General features: G+C 40.8%; 2 protein-coding genes across 4 annotated transcripts in view; one reads left to right on the top strand and one right to left on the bottom strand.

The window, feature by feature from the left end:
• The window catches only part of LOC144083293 (putative nucleotidyltransferase MAB21L1), a 36994-nt gene extending 14215 nt beyond the window's left edge, over positions 1-22779 (bottom strand). The window contains exons 1-2 of one of the 3 annotated variants that reach the window (XR_013303513.1): positions 21213-22779; positions 14344-14819 (exon numbers count right to left, since the gene is read on the bottom strand). Coding sequence is in view for 1 of the 3 variants with exons in the window: in XM_077611007.1 (XP_077467133.1) it covers positions 21310-22389 (1080 nt within the window). In the remaining 2 variants the exon portion in view is untranslated. Of the gene's footprint in view, positions 1-14343; positions 14820-20758 lie in introns of those variants that run through there. The other 2 variants (XR_013303514.1, XM_077611007.1) reach the window with 2 other exon arrangements.
• Positions 1-22885, top strand: part of LOC144083292 (neurobeachin-like) — a 120616-nt gene that overhangs the window by 46631 nt on the left and 51100 nt on the right. Inside the window, exons 27-29 of the mRNA XM_077611004.1 lie at positions 8437-8561; positions 14540-14689; positions 20145-20284. Coding sequence (XP_077467130.1) covers positions 8437-8561; positions 14540-14689; positions 20145-20284 — 415 coding nt within the window. The remainder of the gene's footprint in view (positions 1-8436; positions 8562-14539; positions 14690-20144; positions 20285-22885) is intronic.

The following is a 22885-nucleotide window of genomic DNA, read 5'->3' as shown; positions in this document are numbered from 1 at the left end:
TGTGTCAAAGTGGCGGCCCGGGGGCCAAATTTGGCCTGCCGCATCATTTTGTGTGGCCCGGGAAAGTCAATGATGAGTGCCGACTTTTTGTTTTAGGATCAAATTCAAATGAAGAGTATAGATGTATATTACATTTCCTGATGTTCCCCCTTTTAAATCAATCATTGTCATTTTTTAATCATTTTTTTCTGTGTTTTTAGTTCAAAAATCATTTTGTAAAATCTAAAAATATATATAAAGCGAAAATAAACATTCTTTTGGATCTATAAAAAACGGAATATTCAGGGATTTTAATCCAGTTCTTTAAATCCATTTATAAAAAAAAACTAAATATTATATCTAAAATGGTCCAGCCCACATGAAATCAGGTTGGCGTTAACGCGGCCTGCGAACCAACCCGAGTCTGACACCCTTGTTTTAGGGTTATTTTGGCACTTTCTATTGATTTTGGATCACCTTTATCACCAGTACATTGGTCACATTCCCCTCCTACTGCCCATTGTTAGCTGGGATAGGCTCCAGCACCCCCTGCGATTCTTGTTAGGATAAAGGGAGAAGAAAATTAATGGATGAACGAACCTCATCTACCATATTTTCCGGACTATAAGCGGTATTTTTTTTCATGGCTGGGCCTTGGACCAACACTCAAGTGCAACTTCTTTTAATATTTTCTTCTTTTATGTTGTTTTTTAAGGGTAATATTCATCTAAAAACTAATGTAACAGATGCCTATTTAGCCCGTTGTTTCTCATTTAACTATTGTTACTTTAACATATGATTCTTGGTTTTGGATCAAAATTGGAAATTGTCCCCCCAAAATTATGATTTAAAATAGGGTATTTCTAACACTTAATCCGAAAACACAGTTGAGATTAGCTTTAAGAAGCGGCGTGTAGGGCGAAAAGTGGCGTCTTTACATCTAACGTTTGGCGGTTCGGGGGTCACGCTCGGTGACAGCTGACGAGGGCTCCCCAATCGGCGACCGCGGCGCACCTTAACCTTAGCTGACTACTCTATTGATTGTCAACATTTCTTCCGTATAATTACTTTTTTTTTTGGCAGTAGCCAAGTGCAAAATGGAGGCCGTCTTTATCGATCCGCGTTCGGGCGAGCGCGCCGCCGCCCGGTTCATCTTTCACACGTGACGAATGGTGACAATAACGCTTTTCCTTTTTTTTTATGACCATTACACACTAGCGGTGTTTGGTCGCGCTTTAAAAGACCATCAATTGTAATACACAAGCGCAAGGTCGTCAGGGCGCCAGACGTCGTTAGCGCTTCAAAATCACGCTTCGGTACACAATTTGGCTTTTAGCTTGGGGTTCCGTTTCATGTGTACACTTAATTGACATGGGAATGAAGAGTTATTGGAGGGTGGGGGGCTTCATTGCTATCGTCTTTGAAGGCCCAGCATCACCTCAGGGAGGGTCATTTCCTCAATTGGATAGATTGGAAGTCACTAAGGCACAAGCAGTTGTCCTTTTGTCTTTGGAAGAGAAATATAAAATCGCAAAAGACTGTTTTAATCGCATTTTTAGTCAGTCAGTAACAGGAAGTCGTGCAAGAAAAAAGCAGGCTTTAACATTCTTTTAGTTTCGTTGCAGTGGATTGGATATTCTTCGCCGTCATTGGCAGCCACTGCATCAATACTTTTAAACAAATTAAAATACATTTTGAAAATCCAATCTTTTTTTGCCAATTTCGAGGGTACCCGGACATTTCGTCGCTGGACACTTCGTCGCCGGACGGTTTGTTGACGGACAGTTCACCTAACCTTAACCAGTATTAAAGAAGACAAAGAAAATTCACATATTCTATATTAAAGAAAATAAAACAGTAAAAACTCGCTCAACAACACAAACACATTAACATTTGGGCGTGTGCTAAGTACTAAATGGGCTTGTCTCTAAACACACTACGTACGAAACGGTTCCTACATTAAACGGTTCCTACGTTGAGCGCTCCATTTTTAAAATAAAGGGCAAAAAATAAAATTATTTTAGTAAAAATTTTATTAAAAATGGAGCGCTCAACATAGAAACCGTTTCGTGCGTAGTGTGTTTAGAGACGAGCCCATTTAGTACTTGCACACGCCCAAATCTTAATGTGTTTGTGTTGTCAAGCGAGATTTTGCTGTTTTATTTTCTTTAATAAAGAATATGTGAATTTCCCTCTTAAAAGCGGAAAAGCTTTTCCTTCCGAAAGTCTGACTTTAGCGGCCACTTTGAAAGTGGGCCGTCGTCGAGCATGTGGCCGCCAGCCCCCCACTTTGCTGTTTTCTTTTGCTTTTCATCTGGCGGCAGCTGTTTGTTTGCCTTGACAGACAAGGTTAGACCCGGATTTTTTTTTAAGGTCGACCCGCAGACCCACCACTTTCATCGTGCGCCCAAGTCGACCAACATTTACTTGAAAAGTTTTGCTCTGAACGCCGGCCAGAATTTTTCGTCTTTTTTCAGGCTTCCCGACGAATGACGTCCACCAAAACCGGACGTGAAAGCCGGTTTTAACTCATTTTCTGCCATTGATCGTCGCTATTAGAAAAAATGTGTCGCAGCAGCTAAAAAATACTCAATGAAAAGGGAAGAAAATATAGAAATATGATATATAAGTCACACCTGAGTATAAGTCGCACCTGAGTATAAGTCGCACCTGAGTATAAGTCGCACCTGAGTATAAGTCGCACCTGAGTATACATCGCACCCGAGTATACATCGCACCCGAGTATAAGTCGCACCCGAGTATACGTCGCACCCGAGTATAAGTCGCACCCGAGTATAAGTCGAGTATAAGTCGCACCTGTGTATAAATCGCACCAGAGTATAAGTCGCACCTGAGTATAAGTCGCTGGTCTAGGCGAACTAGGAAAAAACTGCAATTCGTATTCCAGAAAATAGAATATATTAGCACATTTTTGCTGTTTTTGCACTCACACAAAGCTATTTAAAGACTACTTTAAGTCATTTTAATGGATCCCAGTCACATTTTTTGGACATCTTTTGCTGTCAATTGCTGTTACAGACTTCATAACGTTTAAAAATGTGAATACCGGAATATTTTTGCAATTTTGCACTCACGCAATTCTATATTTAAGACTAAATGGAGCTATGCTATGGGGACTTTTGTACAAATATGAACCAATCGTCTTCCATATATAAGGCGCACTGCTGGATTATGAGAAATTTTGTCTTTTAGTTGCATTTTATAGTGAGAGAATTACGGTACTTTCCAATGAGTCAGATTACGGAAGGTCATCCTGCAGAAGAGACTTTTTGTCTTCTGTCTTACATACATGCCTTGCGTGTGTGTGTGCGTGAGAATGGTCGTGCACCCCCCGCATGCCCCCTTGAATAGAATTGTCAGTGATTACTGGTATTTATAATAATTACCCCCTCGCTCATGTCGCCAATTGACGCCTTGAAAAGGAGCATAATGGCGTTTTATTGAATCAGCATGTCTGTGGCCTCCCTGCTGGCTGCCCCGACAAAATCCTGCCGCCAGTAAAAATAGAATAAAAGGGGATCTTTTATCTGCGCCTCCGTGAAAATGTGTGTGCGTGTGTGTGTTTCGTGGATTCGGAAAAGTGCATCACCGCAAAAGACAGCAAACTGATATTATCGGATGAAATATTTTGACTTTAGGCCAGGTTACTATTGAGCATTTGAGATTGATTATGTGAAAAGCCTTCGATTAGAATGGATGGTTGGTTCAATTTGGATTGGCTCAGTAGCGCCCCCTGGAATTGGCGAGAAAACATCATCCCGAGAGAGTGGGTTTAGGAAATGGGTGGAAAGTCGTAAAAACTTTTTTTATTTATGCATTTGAGGTCATAGGATTTTTTTTTTTTATTCGCTCAGAATGTTTTTGCAATAGAAGTGGATACATGAAAAAAACTATTTTAAATAAATTTACTTTTTGTTTTTCAAATTTAGAAAAAAATTGTAATTATTGAGAAAAAAATCAGTTTTTGTTGATATTTCGTGACACCACTTTCAGGAAAATGGATGAAAAAACAGAAGCAATTTTAACATATTGTTCCACATGATTTTTTTTATTGCTTATCCTCCCAATAGTTGCAGGGGGTGCTGGAGCTTATCCCAGCCACTGGACACACTGAATTATATATTTTTTTATTAATTAGAATTTCTTTTATTTGTTTTCCTTGATTCTAGTTTATTGGAAATTTGATCTATATTTAAATATAATTTTCACATTTATAGTGACTTTGTGTTATCTATTATATTGAACATTTTATTCGCTTTTCTTACAAATAAGATGAACCGAATTTAATCATTTTGGCTCCAAGTCGCCATTTTGGCTGGTAAATTTCCTCAATTCTGACTCGGAAATTCTCTCATTGTCCACCATTGACTGCATCAGACGTCCAACCCGTAGAAACACATTTCAAATAGATCTGATTTTTATGTCTTTTCCACAATAACAAATGTCTTCCCCTAATTTTATAGCTGTCTTTTTTGTTTATTTGGGTGTACTCGCTCTTTACTTTCCTTAAGAAAAAATCGCGGTCGGTCTCGGAAAGCGCGCCGTCCAAATCAAAGCATTCCCGTGGAAAAGGTCCCTTCCCCGCGTTTCTCCCGCGTTTCTCCCGCGTTTCTCCCGCCACACTTAGCGTCTAGCTGAAAGCTTCCATAAATAACGGCGCTCCCGTTTCCCGAAGGTTATCAGTGTGGGAAAATTAGCTTTTAAAATGCACTTTGAAATCCATTTAGGTGATTGATTGGCCGGCGCTCTAATAAATTCCGCCGCTATCCAGGCGGGCCTCGTCACGGCCATTTTTTATCGCCGTCGTCGAGCCAGACGCCTCGGACGTGTCGGGGAAGGAAGGGCGGCGCGCTTTTCTTATTGAGACGGGATTTGTGTTAACGCCACGTCTTTAGGGCCAGTTTTACGATACACGCTCCTTATTTATGCTCTCGTACTGAAGTAGTCGTAGTGACGATGGAGGCGGGTTGCCGATATTTAATCTACAGTAAACCCTCGTTTATGGCGGTTAATCGGTTCCCATTGCGCTCGCCATACCTGAATAACCGTGATGTCGGCACGGTGTCAATATATTGAGTATCGGCCTCACCGTTCTGGGGTCGAGGGTTCGATCCCAGGTGGGTCTTCACTCTATGGAGTTTGCATGTTCTCCCCGGGCTCGCCTGGGTTTTTTCTGGGTACTCTGGTTTCCTCTCACTTACCAAAAACATGCATGCTATGCTAATTGTATGCTAAATTGCCCCAAGCTACGAGTGATTGGTTGTCTCTTTGTGCCCTGCAATTTTTATTTTATTTTTTAAATTCAGGGTTAGGGTACCACGCCTGTTTCCTGTAGTTAAATGGGATAGGCTTCAGCACCCCCACGACCTTTTTAAAGAAAATTCAGGGTTAAGGTACCACGCCTATTTCCTGTAGTTAGTTGGGATAGAATTCAGCACCCCCCGCGACCTTTTTTTTTAAAATTCAGGGTTAGGGTACCACGCCTGTTTCCTGTAATTAGTCAGGATAGGCTTCAGCACCCCCCGTGACCTTTTTTTTAACTTCAGGGTTAGGGTACAGCGCCTGTTTCCTGTAGTTAGTTGGGATAGGCTTCAGCACCCCCCACGACCCTTGTGAGGATAAGCGGTTCAGAAACTGGATAATTCAATGCATATTGAATATGATTTGGACTTATGAAAACCTCTCCGTACTATTATTTAACTCCGTAATCCCCCAGTTGCCAGTAATATAAAATTTCATGAATGTTGAATATCACATAAAAACTAAATCGGAAAAAAATGTATCAAATATAAAATAAAGTACAAATATTGAGATAAAAATGTAAGATATGACTACATGTCAAAAACCATCAAACACATTTATACTGTATTTTCCATAAGGAAGTCAACAAACTATTCAACCTCATTTAATAGAACAATATTCTCCATTTAGCCTTGAAATAAACACTGAATAAAACACTCGCAGACGACCTGATAAAAGTATTTTGACGGGGCGGATCATCATGATCATCAAAGTGGAGGATTTCCAATTAGACGGGCCAAAAAAATAAAAATACAAATATGTCCATTAACATACTGCTGTAATCCGCCATTTACGGCTTTCTTCTTTTTCCGCCCGCCCACGGACATTTCTCCTTTTCAAAAGGTCCGATTGACAGAGGACGAGCTCCAGGCGTCGGCTTTGCATATATGTAGTGACGACGTCAAACCTATGCTACACACACACACGTGCGCACGTGCTGACTTTTGATTGATATTTAACTGAAAGTGAGCTCTTGTCGCTGTCAAAGCTCAGCTAAGTCTCTTGAGCCGCTTGATTTCTGACACGTTAACGTGATTTCCGTGTAGCGCTTTTAATCCCTTGCCACGTTGATGTAGACTGGGGTGTCCAATGTGCGGGCTGTGGGCCGCAAGTGGCCCGCTGTGGCTTCCCATCCGGCCACGTAGCTCATTCACACTGCAAGTCAAGAATATTACAACATTTCCCACTGCTAATATTACACATTTAATCTCCAAATGTTACGACGTATGAACCTTTATTCCTGCAATAGCATGACATTTTTCCTGATAGCATGACCAATATTTATTTTGGTTATATTTCGACTTTTGTCCAAACTACTAAATAAGCATTTTGTATCAAAACCACACCCCAAAAAAATCTACGTTTTGCATGAATATGAAATGTTGAAAGTTTTCCTATTCGCCTCGCCATTTTAACTTAACGTAAAGTTTCATTTCAAAACGATCCAAATAGGTTTTGCATCACAACGTTCCATTATTTTGAAAATTAAGTCGCAAACTCACTTCCTTTTCAACTCATGAATTGATTCAAGCGGCCAACGAGTGTTCGCTAAAACCAAAACGGGAGTCATAATTCCCATTTCAGTTTGTGTTTATAACTATTGCAAAAACTATTAGTAATTCATTAGAAAATAATATTCAGCTTTATTTTTATACGTGTCGCTAGCATAGCCATTTTAAAAAAAGGCTCACAAAATCTGGAAATTCTCTTTACCCACTACAAAATAAGATTTTTGACCTTTGGCATTCATCCAGGCCGTTAAAAAAAATAAAAATAAAAAACAAACCCATGAAAAAAAATGTCTACAAATATTAGAACAAGCAACACTTTAGCTTTTTTCGCTAATTTAGCTTTAACGACGGCTCCCCGCTAGTGTCGACATAATCATTCACTAAAAGATGGCCGCCACGTGAATGGAATGATTTCCATCATCTTAACCCCGCCCCCCACGTGACCCTCCGTGCCTTTTAACGACCCTAATTCGCGTTATTAATAATGAATAAAAATGCCATTTTGGGCAAGCTCGCCGGAGGCTCTGGGAATCATTACCATGAATATTTCACCACATTATTTTAATCTCGCGCATGAGATGGGGGCTGATCTTTATAGGCTCATGCGTCAAGAGCCCCCCCTCACCAGCCCCCGGTCATTAGGGCCGTGTGGAAATGCCTTACCTTTGATTTACAAGACTTGTTAAAATAAGAAAGAGGCAAAAAAAATGAGGCCAGCGCCATCATTTCGGTTTTCGACCTTGTAATTTGATGCTGTATTTGTTCGGGTAAAAGCTGCACGTGATTTACTGGCGCTGTTAAACGGACTCCCCGCTGTTCTGCGACCGCTCTTTGCTTAGAAGAGCAAACCCTCGGAAAAACGATTTAGCATCGACATCGGCCAGTTTGCTGATGACCGTATTGTTCGGACTATAAGTTGCACTAGCATTTTTTTTAAAGGGCAATTTTTGTACGTAATGACAAACCGAGAACAAACATACAAAATATGACACATTTTCCATAGTTTACTTTCCCAAATTACTGAATTCAGATTTTGTATCAAAAAATCAAGCAATGTTATTTTGTTCCAAGAATTTAATTTAATCCTAAAAGAAATTAAAATGTTGACTTATTTTGTTTTTTTGGCTAGCCATTTTAACTTACTGTGAGAAATCATTTTGAAACGTGAAATCTTATTCTAAATAAGTTTTGCCTGAAAATGGTCCATTATTTTGAAAGTTAAGTATAGCGCTCACTTCCTTTGTTCCTGTTAAAGTAACAATAGTGAAATGGAGAACAACAGGCTAATTAAGCATCTTTTAACATAAATTTTTCAGATATATTTTTAAAAAATATATTTAAAAAAAAAACAATAGTGTTTAACATGAGTTTTTCAGATATTTAAAAAAAATATTTTTAAAAAAACAATATAGCATTTAACATGTGTTTTTCAGATATATTTTTAAAAAAATATTTTAAAAAAAATATATAGCATTTAACATGAGTTTTTCAGATATATTTTTAAAAAAAAAATTAAAAAAACGACATCACATATTTTTGTATTTTTCAAACCTAATTGTGATTGTCCTCGGCAACAATTAGATGTAATATGACCCCCAATAAACTTTTTTTTTTCAAATTTTAGCCCACTTCACGACTTCTGGCGTCTGGACTATTGGGAGGACGACCTACGTCGAAGGCGGCGATTTGTCAGGAACCCCCTAGGCTCCGCCCACTCGGACATGTCCTTCAAAAGCCCGCAGGACTACGGTAAGCGCGCTCACGCAACGTTTGTCTTTTGACGCTGCTCGTAATACTACAAATGTGGCTTTACTGGTGCCGTTTTTTTTATCGCTAGCACATGTACTGGAATTAGCTTTTATTGGTCTTTTTATCCCCTCGTCAAAAGCGGAAAAATTCAGATGCTCCTCCCCCTTTTGGCCCTCGGGTCATTTTTTCCCCACACTCAACGCTGACTTTTACGCAAAGTAATGCTATTAAACGCTCGGTCTGGCTTGGCGATTACACAGCAAATGCAGAATGAGCGTATTGATTCGCTAGATAATAACGTTAACCCCTTCGGCTAGAAAATAGCAAGCCTAGATTTTTTTATTTATTTTATTTTATCTGAGGACGCTGCAGAGCAATTACCATTTTTTTGGGTCAAATATCTTTTTAGAAATCAGCTTTTTTTACAATTACATTCTTTCCATTGCAGTGATATTTTTGCACAAAAAGCCAAGTCACCTGATTTTATAAATCTAGTCGCCCTCCGATACCTTAAAAATGTACGTAACTCTCCGGGTGTCAGGGTAGAGAAATATTTTTCATATTTAATCTCTAACAATGGTTTCGTAATCCGTACCCACAGATTATTAAAATGTAACAACAGTTTAGGATCTTTTATGCATAATTTAGGGGATTTGTACCCACCATTTACTAAACTATACCCACAGATTAGTCATTTGTAGCCACCGTTTACTAAACCGTAACCACAGATTAGTAATTTGTATCCATCGTTTACTAAATTATACCCACAGATTAGTAATTTGCACCCACCGTACACTAAACCGTACCCACAGATTAGTCATTTGAACCCTCCATTTACTAAATTATACCCACAGATTAGACATTTGTGACCCACCATTTACTAAATTGTACCCACAGATTACTATACTCTAACCACAGTTTCGTAATATGTACCCATAGTTTAATAAAGTACAAAAAATGACTAAACTGGACCCACAGCTGTCCCCCAGACATGCATAATAATAAGAATTAGAATAATAATACTTAAAATACAAGTGTAAAACCCGATGTTTTCTTTTTAATCTGATTCCAATGGTCGGTTCAGCAAAGATTTTCAAATTGGTCCTTGCATTTTTTTTTTAAATTATTGTTATTATTATTTTTTAAATTAAACACCCCTGCTATTAACCAACCAGTTGTTTGGTAACGTGTACTTTTTTTTCGTATAACGTGTTCAAATTGTCCCATGTAACTTTTTCGTAACCTGAATTTTTTGTAGGTAGAATCATTCTTAAGTAGAGGTATTACGGTAATTGGCATGAGAAGTCCACATTTTGGGTGTTAGATGATCTAAAATGTTTTATTCTTTATCACAGATGCACAACGTCAGAATTGGATGGAAATTCCGAGTATACGCGTCAATTTATGTCGGCTCTAAAGCTATTTTAGCGCGAGGTCGGAGGGTGATCGCCGTCGTACATTTTGCAACAAAGCGCGGCGTCCGAAGCCCCCCGGAGAGTCGTCGGCAATCTGGAAAGACGCTCGCTCGCTCTCGCTCGTCCAAAAAGAATGTCGTGTTTGACAGCGGGAGATGAGAGCCGCCATCTTTCCCTCGTTTGAAGCCGGCGCTCGCAGCAGGCGTCACTCTTTCCCCGCCGCCAGCGGCGAGGAATGAAAGACGTTATTTTTTTCTTTTTGTTTTCTCTCACAAAGAAGAAGCGCGTGAGTGGCCCGTGTCTGTTTTGACGCGCTCTCGCCGACGCCTTTGTTTTTCGCCTCCACGTTAAGCGCTCGCTGCCTCGTTTTATTTATCCGTGGTTGGCGCTCAAAGGAGTTATTTTCAGATTGTTTGGAGCTGAAAAGCCGCCGCTGAGGTGTGCTTATCAGAGAGACGGCATTTTTCGGCTGTGATGTGGATCTTGGACAAGATTGACGCCATGTCAGAACATATGAGATTTATTTGACATTAGATATTAGCTTCGACGAAATATTTGCAGCAGACGTTTGTGTGGAAAGTGAGAGAGTTGGAATAATACAAATTCGAACATTTTGGTCTGAAAAAGACTGGCGGGGGAATTTGGGTTTTTTTGGACTGATCGTCTAAATTCTGAGATTAAAGTCAGAATTTTGACATGAAAGTCAGATTTTTGACATGAAAGTCAGATTTTTTAAATGAATGTCAGATTTTTTTTAAATGAGAATCAGATTTTTAAAGGAAAGTCAGAATTTTCAAATAAGATTGAGAATTTTGTAATGAGAGTCGGAAGTTTGAAATGAATGTGAGATTTTTTTTAAATGAAAGTCAGAATTTTTAAATACGATTGAGAATTTTGAAATGAGAGTCAGAAATATGAAATGAATGTCAGATTTTTTTTTAATGAGTCAGAATTTTGAAATGAGTCAGAATTTAGAAGTGAGTTAAAATTTTGAAATGAGTTAAATTTTTCAATTGAAAGGATTAAGAATTTTAAGTATAGATTCAGTATTCAGACGTCAATTTCAGAAATCTGACTTATTCCTCAGATTTTTGACTTTTGTAAACATTTCATTAAAAATAACAGAAATTTACCAAAAAATATCGATTCAATTCAATTCCATTGTTTTTTTAGATTGAAAACATGACTTTAAATGTAACTTTGCAGCATATTTTGCATGTGGTAGCTCCTACTTAATCAGGTCTAGCTTTTCAAATAATCTCCCGCCACCGACGGACGGCAAACGCCATCCAATCTTTGGAGGTTCTGTCCAAATGGGATGTCTCCCAACCCGACTTAACCAAACGATTTTAAGATGGCCCTTCGGAACGGCCACGCTTTGCCCCCTCACGACCTTTGTGCTCACCTTTGCGGCTCGCTGGCTGGCATGCCATTGGGCGGACGCTTGCTGGGTTTCATTGTCTATTAGCCACGCGGCGGGGCTTAGCCAGCACATTTTACGGACGGCCCGTTGCCGGAGTAGATTGTGGGCTGATTGGAAGCGGGCAAGCATGAAATGGAAGTCGCGTTAATATTGATCCAAGTCTTTAACGGGGTGTTTTACCTGCGGGCGTGCGTCCTTGCCGTTTGCGCTCGGCTGGGAACGGACCGACATATTGCGCTCTGCGCTAACCCCGACCGAGCGAGCCTTGGGCCCGATTTCCGTGACTGCGATGCAAAGTTGAGCTAAGTATCGGCTTCAGAGATTTAAAAATCAATAAATAAATCATACTTGCGGTGCTGACATGGATTGGGAAATAAAAGAGCTTAAGCATTTAAGATATTTCCTGTTAAAGTTGGATGACACCAAAATATGGCAAATGTCCTGCCTGCTTTTCGGTATATAAGTCGCCGGCCCCTTTTAAGATTTTTTTTTTGTCACAATTAGAATGGAATACAAAATTTAGCAAAATGTCTGCTTTATAGATTTAAAAATAATAGCTACATTGGAAAATAAGAGTTGGATGACACCAAAAAACTACACATTTGCAGCCTGCATTATGGCATATGTCACTTTCCCCTTTTATGATATTAATTTGACACAAGTAGATGGCTTACAGCACAGGTGTCAAAGTGGTGGCCCGGGGGCCAAATCTGGCCCGCCGCATCATTTTGTGCGGCCCGGGAAAGTCAATCATGAGTGCTGACTTTCTGTTTTACGATCAAATTAGAATGAAGATTATAGAGTATATTAGATTGACTGATTTTCCCCCTTTTAAATCAATAATTGAAATTATTTTAAGCCATTTTTTCTGTGTTTTTAGTTAAAAAATCATTTTGTAAAATCTAAAAATATATAAATATATTTTCTATTTTCCACTTTAATATGGAACATAATGATTAAGAGATTTTCCCTTACTAAAAAAAAGCTCAATTTTTTTTTAGATCTATACAAAAACTGAATATTCAGGGATTTTGATCCAGTTCATTTTATCCATTTATAAAAAATATATATCTAAAAATTATATCTAAAATGGTCTGGCCCACGTCAAATGGAGTTGACGTTAATGCGGCCCGCGAACAAAGTCTGACAACTTTGGTTTAAAGCTTACAAAATTTAGGAAAATATCTGTTTCAGAGATGAAAAAATAGCTAAATCGTACTTGCTGTGGTGAGATGGATTGGAAAAAAAAGATTTTAGTGCCTATTGGCTCAAGTATTAGAGATATTTCATGTTAAAAAAAATACCGCTTTACAACGTATAGGCCACCTCCCCCTTTGATGATATTGCTTCACTCCAAATAGATTGATAAACCCAGTCTACTAAATTTAGGAAAATATCTGCTTTTGCCATGTAAATAAATTGTACTTTCTGCGGTGACATGTATTGCAAAGTCAAATATTTTAGTGATGTTTTATTCAAGATATTTCATGACTACACACACACATTTCAATGTGCTGCCTCCCCAAAAATGCAATTTATACTCCAGTTATTTTCCTCTTCTTTATGATACATTCTTTGGCTCGTGCTCCTTAAAAATCCGCTAATTGCATTGACGTTTTTAACTCCCATCGAGGCCAATGATGTCACCAAAACCACGTTTAAGGGTCTCCTCTTCCTCTTCAGGATGGAACAGATCAGACTCAAAGGCTTTGAAAAATATCCTTCCCTCAAGTTTATATTCTTTCATTTCCTGTGTTGCCCAGCATGCGAGCGAAATGTCGGCTACACACACACAAACACACACACACACACAAAGACACACACGCGAGCGAGCAAAGTCGTCGGCGTGCATGCTGACCTCAAAGAGAACTCAAAGAAAAAGGCAAAGGCTTTAAATTTTGGGAGCTCGCGCAGGAATTATTCTGTTTTATGTCTCATGCTGTCACATCTCTGTAAATAACTCTGCTGATTTGCGCAAGCTTTCTGACATCTCATGGAATGCGAGCTGTGGTACTCCAACCTGCGGCCCGCGGGTCGAAAGTGGCCCGCTAAGGGCGTCCGATCCGGCCCACGGGCACTTTGTACCTTATTTCTGCTCTACTTACCAAATTAAATGCTATCATTTTTTGACGAGGACGCCACAAAACCAGACATTTGTGAGTTTCCTATTCGCCTCCCCACTGCTGTCAAAAATGGCCCCTTCAATGGCAGCCAATCAGTGAATAGGAACGCTTGAAATGCTCTGAAACCAACAGGAAGTCCCCTGGAAAAGCCCCAAAACCAATAAACCTGAGTTTGGGTTGAAACTAAATAATGACTTTCAGGCAAAATCATCTTTTACATTATAATACATTTTTTACTGTCAGAAAAAAAATCTTGGGCCATTTTAGACCGGTTGCAGTTACGCTTTACTGACACTAGGGGAAGGCAATGCACACTGCTCTGTCTACGCCAACTTGACGTGAAAATGAGGGTTAATAATCTAGACAACTGCTCATTTTTGGTAGGGTTCTCATGCGCCCCTAAATAGATTGCACCCTGCACATTTTCCCCCGTTGCTCATAACAAAAATCGGCCCTGCTCAGTGGATTCATCCTGAATAATTAATGTCAACGTTTTGCGCCGCTATGGCGAGTGAGTGGGTGTATTGAATAAACCAATTGAACATGTACTTAAACTAAAGGTCAAAACGTCACGCATTCCCAGGCCAAAGTTCGCTTTATTATCTGTTGTCGACAGAATCCAACATGGTGGGCCGTTGAAGAAGCCCCCGCTTTTGTTTTTCTCCGTCAGTCGGCGGCGGACGACGACGTCCCGGCGCCACCTAATTGCGACGTCTGTTCCGTCTCGCCGCTTGTCACGTCTCCAAGAGCGGCGAGAGCCACGTCGCTAATCGACGGCGAACCGCCGCTCTTTCAAGACGTTACATATCGTCGTTGACCTCGTCTGGGATTCAAAGCAAACGCACGCACCCGCCATGTTCAAATGTGTTGGCCTTCCCGCGCTACGATCGATTTATTTATTTATTTCATTGTGACATTGCTAGCTAGCCTTTAGCTTCTATATAGCCAAGCCAGTTCCATCCCAAGACACTGACACTGACACACACATTTATTTCAATGGACTTTTCTTTGTTTCAGTGGCAGAAGAAGAAGAGCTGGTCAAGATGAAAACTTTGACGTTCCCCGTCCAAAGCGTAGTTGGCCAGATCCCCGAAACAGATTTGATTCTGGAGGGGGACGACGATTCCGCCACTTTGCTTCAGGAGAAGGAAGCGGACCACCTGGCTGGTAAGTCACCCACATTTTCAGGAATAATCTGCAGAAACCGGCTCCTTTAAAGCTGTGGTTTAAAGCATTTTGGTGACGGTCCAAACATGCCGGGATTTTGCGACGTCCATCCATTTGTCGGTTGGTCGATCTGAAACGTTAGATGAAGAATCAACCTGCGATTTGCGAGACGTTGAGTCGATGTTTTTTTAGTACATTTGCCAACAAGGTCGTGCGTTTCATCTCCAATCTTTGTATTTATGCTTTGAGGCTTTCAAGTCTGGAGTAGATTTCAGGATTGCTAATAGATTTTGATTGGACAGCACTGGCCCTAAAATTATACGCAGTTTGTCATATTTCAAATGTTCTCATTGTTGTCCAAATCTTCACTCAACAACTTACCTTTCCCAGGAAACCACTTGAACTGAGTTGGGAAAAGTTACGGTAAAGTAACAACATAGCTTGTTTTAAGATAACAATATCATTTAAAAAAAAAAACAAGATAAAAGGTTGTCCGTAGTTAGAAAGAAAAAACAAAAAAACAAGTTGCACTTAGCAAGCCAAACTATTTTTATAGTGTCTTATAGTCCAGAAAATACGGTAGTTGATCGACAGACATTTTTTCCATATTGTCCGAAATCATTAATCCCCCCCCAAAAATGTAATATGTCATTTTTATATCAAATGTTTTTTGCTTTTTTGAGCCTCCTGTCTGTGCACCATTTAATATACCCCTGCCGTTTAATATACCGGGGTATATTAAATGGGGGGTATATTAAACAGCAAAATACGGTAGTACCTAGTTCAACTTAAATTAATAGAGGTCAAATAATAACTAGCGTAGCACCAACTCTGAGATTTTTGTTACCGATAAAATGATGTCATCTGTATCGGCGAGTACTAATAAATCAAATATTTCCATTCCAACCGCTGGTTGATGCATCTAAGATGGCCGCTTGCATTACTTGCAAACCCACCAACAGCATAAAACTGGACGCCGATTCAATTACAGCAAATCACCAGAATTGAACCAAAATGGCCTCGCTTTGAGACAATCGCATTTTTCTAGGAAAGCTGCTTATGAAAATGACAAAAAAAATCAACTATACGTTGCTTGGCCTGGGCCTTGCGCGCCCTCCACTCGGCTGGCAGTCCGCCGGACCTCCCAGCTCAAAAGGATTGGCTGCCTGCGACCGAGCACCTCGTTTAAATTCCCAGCTGGAGGATAAAAGGAGTTGAAAAATTGGATTACGGCAAAGTCTAGTAAAATCCTCCCCACAAAAACGTCTTCCTGGAAGACGTTCAAGCCGACATTTTCGACTTTTGTCCACGTCGTGTACGTTTTCATGTTAAGTGACACAATATGCGGGAAGGCGCAGGCGAGCGGCGGCGTCATCCGGGCAAAGCGGGTCGGGTCGGCGCAACCTCCCGCCCAGGGGGTGACGGAGAGGCCACCCCGTTCACTGGTGAACTTCCGCTCTGGAGCGACCGCAATCAAATGCAAAACAGATTATTAGCTGCTCCATAAAAAAACAAATCCTTCACTAAAAGCACATACGACAGTATTTGCTTGCTGAAATACCTTTTCATACACAATTGTATTTTTTCATATGTATAACTTTAAAAAAAAAATCTAAATTTGGTGGGCTAAGTGGTTCGTACGTCGGCCTCGCAGTTCTGAGTTCGTGGGTTCGATGCCAGCTCGGTCCCCCTGTGTGGATTTTGCATGTTCTCCCGGGTTTGTGTGGGTTTTTTCCGGGTACTCTGTTTCCTCCCATATCCCAAAAACATGCATGCTAGGCTAATTGGGTGCTAAATTGTCCCTAGCTATGATTGGTTGTCTTTTGTCTCCTCGTGCCCTGCGATTGGCTGACCACCGATTGAAGGCGTTTCCCCCCCATAGTTGGATGGGAGAGCTTCTAGCACCCCCGCGACCCTTGTGAGGAAAAGCGGCATAGAAAATGCATGAAAAAAAGTCAAAATTTGATTGACATCAGAAAAAAATAAAGGACGAGTGCTGCATTTTCCGAGTCTGTGAAGGCATCACACCAGATGCTTGGATTTGAAATTCAAATATTGGAATTGTCATTGTGATACTTTGAAGATAGCATTTCACGTATGAATATCGTTAGCCTAAATAGCATCATTGCGGGAGTCCTATTTCGCCTAAATTGTAATAATAGCAGAATTTTGCTCACATTGTCACGTTGTTTTGCTTAAAAAAAAATGTAATATTAAACACTTATCAGATACTGCTAAATGTGGACCAAAAAACCAACATAATTCTATCAAATTTCCACGCACGCACAACAATTAGTGCTGATTTTAATGGCAAAAACGTGTTATCCTAAAAGTACATAATCTATAACATTGTCTTGAGATATGCCTTTGTTTTTGTAACTACGCTCATAACTCAAAACAACTCATTTAAAATGACATCTCGTCTTACAGCCCCCTAAAAAACTAGTCATTTTTAATTTTAGGCCATAATCCACTCCATTCAGACCACGTGAGATGGATTAGTATCATTCTTAATAAGGAAAATAAAACATTTCTCGTGCTATCGTCTTTGCCGATATATTTTAGCACAAAGCTAGCAGTGGTTTAGGCGTGTTTTTTTTATTGAAAAGTCAACTTGTAATTCTTTGTTTTATGTTTTCTTCTGACAGTAAAACAGAATTCTGAGTTTTGTTAAACAGCATGAAGTCTCTCTATTAAAGTTTTTTTTTTTTCTGCCAAGCTACTGGTTGTTGTAAAAGTGAGTTGAGGTCACGGAAGAAAGTAGAAGCAGTATGAACAGGCGTACATCCTTTTTTTTATTCCTGCTCGTTATTCAAATTGCTCATTATTTTCTTGCTACGCTGTTAAATTGAGGCTTGCCGTGGGGTCTTAAACAGATTTAATCGTCTTAAATGTGCTAATCTTGGCAAATTGTCTTCAAAAGCACCCAATTTTAATTGCGCTAAGTCTTAAATTCCTTCCATTTTTTAGACATAATGTACTGTTGCGTGAAATGGAGTCCATTTTCTAAATTGAATTTGGACATGAAATCCCGTCAATGGCTGGAAATGAATTAGCATTCGTGCAGAAGTGACTATAGGGAATTAAAAAAAGGGGTGGGCGTGCTGAAGTAAGTATCTCTTTTTCAATATATGGAGTTTAATTAATTAACATTGCCAAAGCCTTTTTCAGACTTAGCAAAAAAATGCACAATGAAAGGAAAAATAAAAACAAGTCACATTAGATCCTAATTTGAACCTGTTTTTTTTAGGAACAAAGATATTTACACACGCTACGCTAACGTAATGCTAAAATAGAGAACAACGGAGAAAAGGGCACCTGTTAATGGAATAGTTTTTTTTTTAAAACAATATATTGGAGGTCAGACTGAAAAAATAACATCTATAGAAGTCGCAGGGACGGCCAAACCATGAAATATGCGGGACTTATAGTCCGGAAAATACGCTATTGGGGAGCTTTGTTTGGGTTTGGGCACTCCATCTTGCCAGCCTTTAGGGGGTGACGAGCTTGAGACAGCTGTGATTACTAGGAACACACACACACACGTACACACACACACACACACACATAACATACACATCCACCCACCCACACCCCGAAGCGCCCCTCCCTCCAAACTGCAAGTGTTGAACATTGTGTGTATCTCGTATACAAAGAAATACATTTTAGCATTTAGGCCCTCCTTTTACCCACGATTATTTGCAAATTCTATAAATTATGTGAAATTTTACATTGATTTTAAAAATCATACCAGCAACCTATAATTAGTGTTTAGAAGAAATATGTTTTGTGGGGGTAACAAAATGTAAAAGTAACGTTTTCCATATCTGGTTTCTTAGTATTTATGTGCTTGAGTGAACAAGGTCTTATTTGTGGATATTGCATTTTTTTAATTTAAAATAATTAGCAGACGTCAATATAAATCACTCTATACCTGGAAAAAAATGTGAATTATTTTGCTATGTAGAACAAATGTCAATATGATCCACCTAATGAAAAACAATTGAGGGGTGTTTTACATGCCAATTTAACCGGAAACAGATCAATCCATTTTTATTTAAATAAAAATGAATAATATGTTCTATTCATAACGTTTAATAATGTTAAATTTGTGAATCCAGATTAGCCTGTGCAACATTAGCTTCAATGTCCAGTTTCTTCATTTAATACTCACAATTGCTAAGGCAACAATATTTCTCTGACTGGACCCCCCAAAAAGCCACACAATTCTTCCAATTTCTGCTTTAAGTGAAGCTAAATCTGGTGTTAACTTGCCCTTAATTTCATTATTCTCATGTAAACATTGCAAAGCCATATCGCCTAATTATGACAGGATCTCCGAGGGAGGATTAAACTCTTTAATCCTCTTCTTTTCGCACTCCTTTGCGCATGCGTGTGTGCCATAGCCACCATTTATTGCATCAATAATAAGAAGAAAACGATCTCAATCTGGTGGCTATCAATCGGATTACCAGGTGACCGGCAACCGTGGGGGTGGGGTGGGGGTCTTTCGGGGGGGTCTTATTACGTTATGTAAAAGCAGGTTTAGTGCAACGTGGGGTGGTGGGGGAGGGGCTCCCCGAGCCCCCAAATCCGTATTGAAACCCCCCGTAATTGGGCCGAGGATGCAGATGAAGATGGATGATGCGTTCAAGTGTCTCCTGTTGATTTGATCGATCAAAAAAAATGCTCAAACTATAACGGTTTTTTTCTTCTTCTAAATGCTTGGTCGTGTAGTGTCACTAATATTTTTGTGATTGCACAATTTAGAGTGTTCTATTATGCAACATATTTTGCATTTATTGCGATTGCTATTACAATGCATTGATTTTATATTAAATACTTTCGGGAAGCATTCCAATATGAATGAAATTTATTTTTATGCATAGCTCGCGTTGTTTAATCAGATGTAATGACACGATAAAACACACACACACACACACACACACACACACACACACACACACCGACACACACACACTCTGAATTAACACTGACGTATTTTTGCATTCCAAAATGTTCCTTTATTTTTTCCCCTTTTAATGTAACGTGAATGCCCTTCATTTCTATTAGTTTTAAAGTCACCCCACCAAATTTAACCATTTTTTTACATTATTATAACGTTTCCAAAACATTTGCATGAAATGGTAAAACTCCTTTATAATAACTAAGAAAAGAATTACACACTTTCCTCTAATAATAACAACACAAACCCTGAAAAATGTCAATTTGTTTTGTGCTCATTCAAAAATAATAAAAAGTCCTATCTTAACTCGGCAAATGAATCGTAACGCAAAATAAGCGCGTCTCTTTCCGATAATTATTCCTAGGTTAAAAGTGATTATTAATTTAAGGCCTCATGAAATTATGGAAAGCAATGTGTATTTAATGGATAATAATTTTCTTTGCAAAAACACATTTTCCCACATTAAATAGTGTTTCTTTCCCCGTGCAGGAGGCCCGGTGGTGCTAAGCAGCCCGGCCCAGTTGCTAGCGCCCGGCCTGGTGGCCCGGGGGACCCTCTCCATAAGCACCAGCGAGATCTACTTTGAGGTGGACGAGGAGGACCCCGACTTCAAGAAAACCAGCCCTAAGGTCAGACCCCCATTCTTATTATTTTTGTATTTAGATTTAAAACAGCATTTTGCACGGATGCTTCATTAAGAACCATTTGAGGCTTCTCAAAGTCATTGTTTGCTCTTAAAAACGACATTAGCTCTACCAGACCGAACAGATTAGACATCTATCACCGTCAATGGCACTTAAAAACATCGACAGTTCGCGTTTTAAATGAATCGTATTCTCAAACCGGATTGTCATGCAAGGGTTAAAATGCAAGAGGGGACCAGTGTGTTTCTGATTTTGTTTTGGTTCCATTTTTATGAAGCGTATTTGTTTATAAGCATTTAAAAAAAAACATTTCTAATGGATTAGACCTGGTTTCCGCATTTTAGTTTATATGGGCCATAAAATCGTAATATTGTGGCCGTTCTTTTTAATGGTGAAAAGATTAATAGTACACTTTGAACGTTATTTATTTTTTTGGAAGCAAGATGCCCGACAAATATGTATATATAACAGTTGCTTTATTAGCTCTTTAAATTAAGTGAAGGACATAAAAATAAAAAAAAATCACAGATGTTGTAATCCAGTGTAGTTCAAGTGCATTTCTTTTCCTCATGTAGATTTTCTCTTTTCATATAAATGATCATTTCCACAAAAAACAAACAAAAAAATATGTCCTTGTTGAGGAAAAAAACAGCCAATATAAATGTCATTTAAATTAAAACTTCAAGTAAATAGATGGAATGTATCTTTGCTTGACACTCAAATGTAAACTTTAGGACAAATAGGGTATAAATTATTTGGGGTCTTTTTTTTCCGAGCTGATGAAAGGGGGGCACGAACACATATCAACACATTTACAGTATGAAATATACACGCGAGTTTGGTCAAAGGAAAGCTCGCTATTTTTTTTTTTAGTCTTTCGATGGGGTATGGGTCGGGGGGGGGATTGATTTACCTTAGAGTTCGTCCAGGTTCCCCCGCCGGGGTGGTGGGTTACCCCTTTTCCCAGTTTCTTCGCCTCCAGGCTCCTCCAGATGTAGTTGCTATTTGGTTTAGAGTTTCTCCAAGCTTTTGGGGTTGGTGAGGATCTCCCTGGCCAGGCGCCACGTCTGCTTGGCGGCGTTCTCCAGCGCCGAGTGCGGTTTCCCCTGGAAGAGGTCCAGGTTGGGCAGGAAGTAGTGCGGGCATCGGCGACACTGCAAGCAGGAGATGAGCTGCAATAGAATCCCGTTGAGGCGGTCCCCCAGGCAGTTCTCGTCCCAGTCGGCCTCGCGTGGGTGCTTCTCGCACTCGTAGGAGACCAGCGACTTCATGTGGTAGTTGTTGAGCGGCTGTCCGGGCAGCTCCAGGTGGCGGTCGCGCAGCGTCTTCAGCAACGACAGGCACTTCTTGCGGCAGCCGCCCAGCAGCAGGCGGTTCTCGGCCTCGGCGAACTGCAGCACCCAGGCGTCGCTTTCGGCCGAGCTCTGCTTGCCGTTGAGCGAGTAGCACTCCTTGGAGAGCAGGTTGAAGCCCTCGGCCTTGACCTCTGCCACCCGGTTGGGTCCCGGCCAGGGGATGTGCGGCAGCGGCCAGTGTGCGGCGCTGCGCGGCCAGATCCCCGTGCACTTGAAGGCCGGCGTGATCTGCACCACGTAGCGGTCGCGGATGCGCAGCTTGACCTCGCTGGTGTCGGCCACCATCTTGACCACGTCGCGGTAGCTGCACTTGTCCACCGCCTGGGCCACCAGCGTCTGGAAACGCGAGCGGATCTTGCGGGCCGACAGGTAGCCTGAGGCGGTGATGAACTCCACCCACAGCGACATGCTGCGCTTGCGGCCGTCGCTCAGCTTGAGCACGGCGCAGCCGGGCAGCGAGCCGTCGTCTACGAAGTTGAACACGCCCATCTGGTTGAGGTAGAGCACCACCTCGAACTCGCTGGGCGAGATGACCTCCAGGCCCTCGAAGCGGTTGTCGATCTCGCTCAGAGAGCTGATGAAACGCGGCTCCTGGACCTCCACCTCCTTCAGCACGTCCGAGACCACCTTGCATACCTCGCGGATGGTCTTGGACACGGCCGCCTTGCGCGACTGGCACTTTTCGTTGTAGTACTTGTTCAGGTGGTACACCAGTTTGGCCTGCGCGGCGATCATGTTGGGGCAGAGATCCGGGTTGTACACCGGACTCTCGCAGTACGCCGACGGATCCAACGCGGCGGTTTGGACGGGAGCCAATTTTACACCGCAAAAAGACAACTCTTAAAGAAGAAAAAAAAGAAGAACGAAAAAAAAAGAAGAACCTCCAGCAAACGCGCTCCGCACCGGAGTGGAACGCGCTGCTTTTTCCCCGGCGTCACTCGCTCCTTTCCCCGCCTTGCCTCGGCTCAATTGCCGCCTGACATTTACTCCTTAACAACGTCCAAAAAAAAGACGAGTAAAGTATTTCTCCGGCGCGCAGAAAATTCCAAGTGCGCGTTCTTTTGAGCCGAGCGGAATGCGCCCGTCTCGCCGTTTGCTGTCTTTTGACAACGTGAGCGCGCTCGCCGGCTTTATCGGGGTGGGAGGAGCCACGAAGCCCTCGACCAATGGCGTCTCGCGTGCTCCTTTATATACAAGCGGGGGGAAGATGTAGAACAAGAAGGCCAAATAC

This window comes from Stigmatopora argus, chromosome 10 (genome assembly GCF_051989625.1).
Source record: "Stigmatopora argus isolate UIUO_Sarg chromosome 10, RoL_Sarg_1.0, whole genome shotgun sequence".
In the NCBI taxonomy this organism is placed as follows: Eukaryota; Metazoa; Chordata; class Actinopteri; order Syngnathiformes; family Syngnathidae; genus Stigmatopora; species Stigmatopora argus.
Note: the sequence above shows the minus strand (reverse complement) of the source record. Positions and strands in the feature narration are given on the sequence as shown.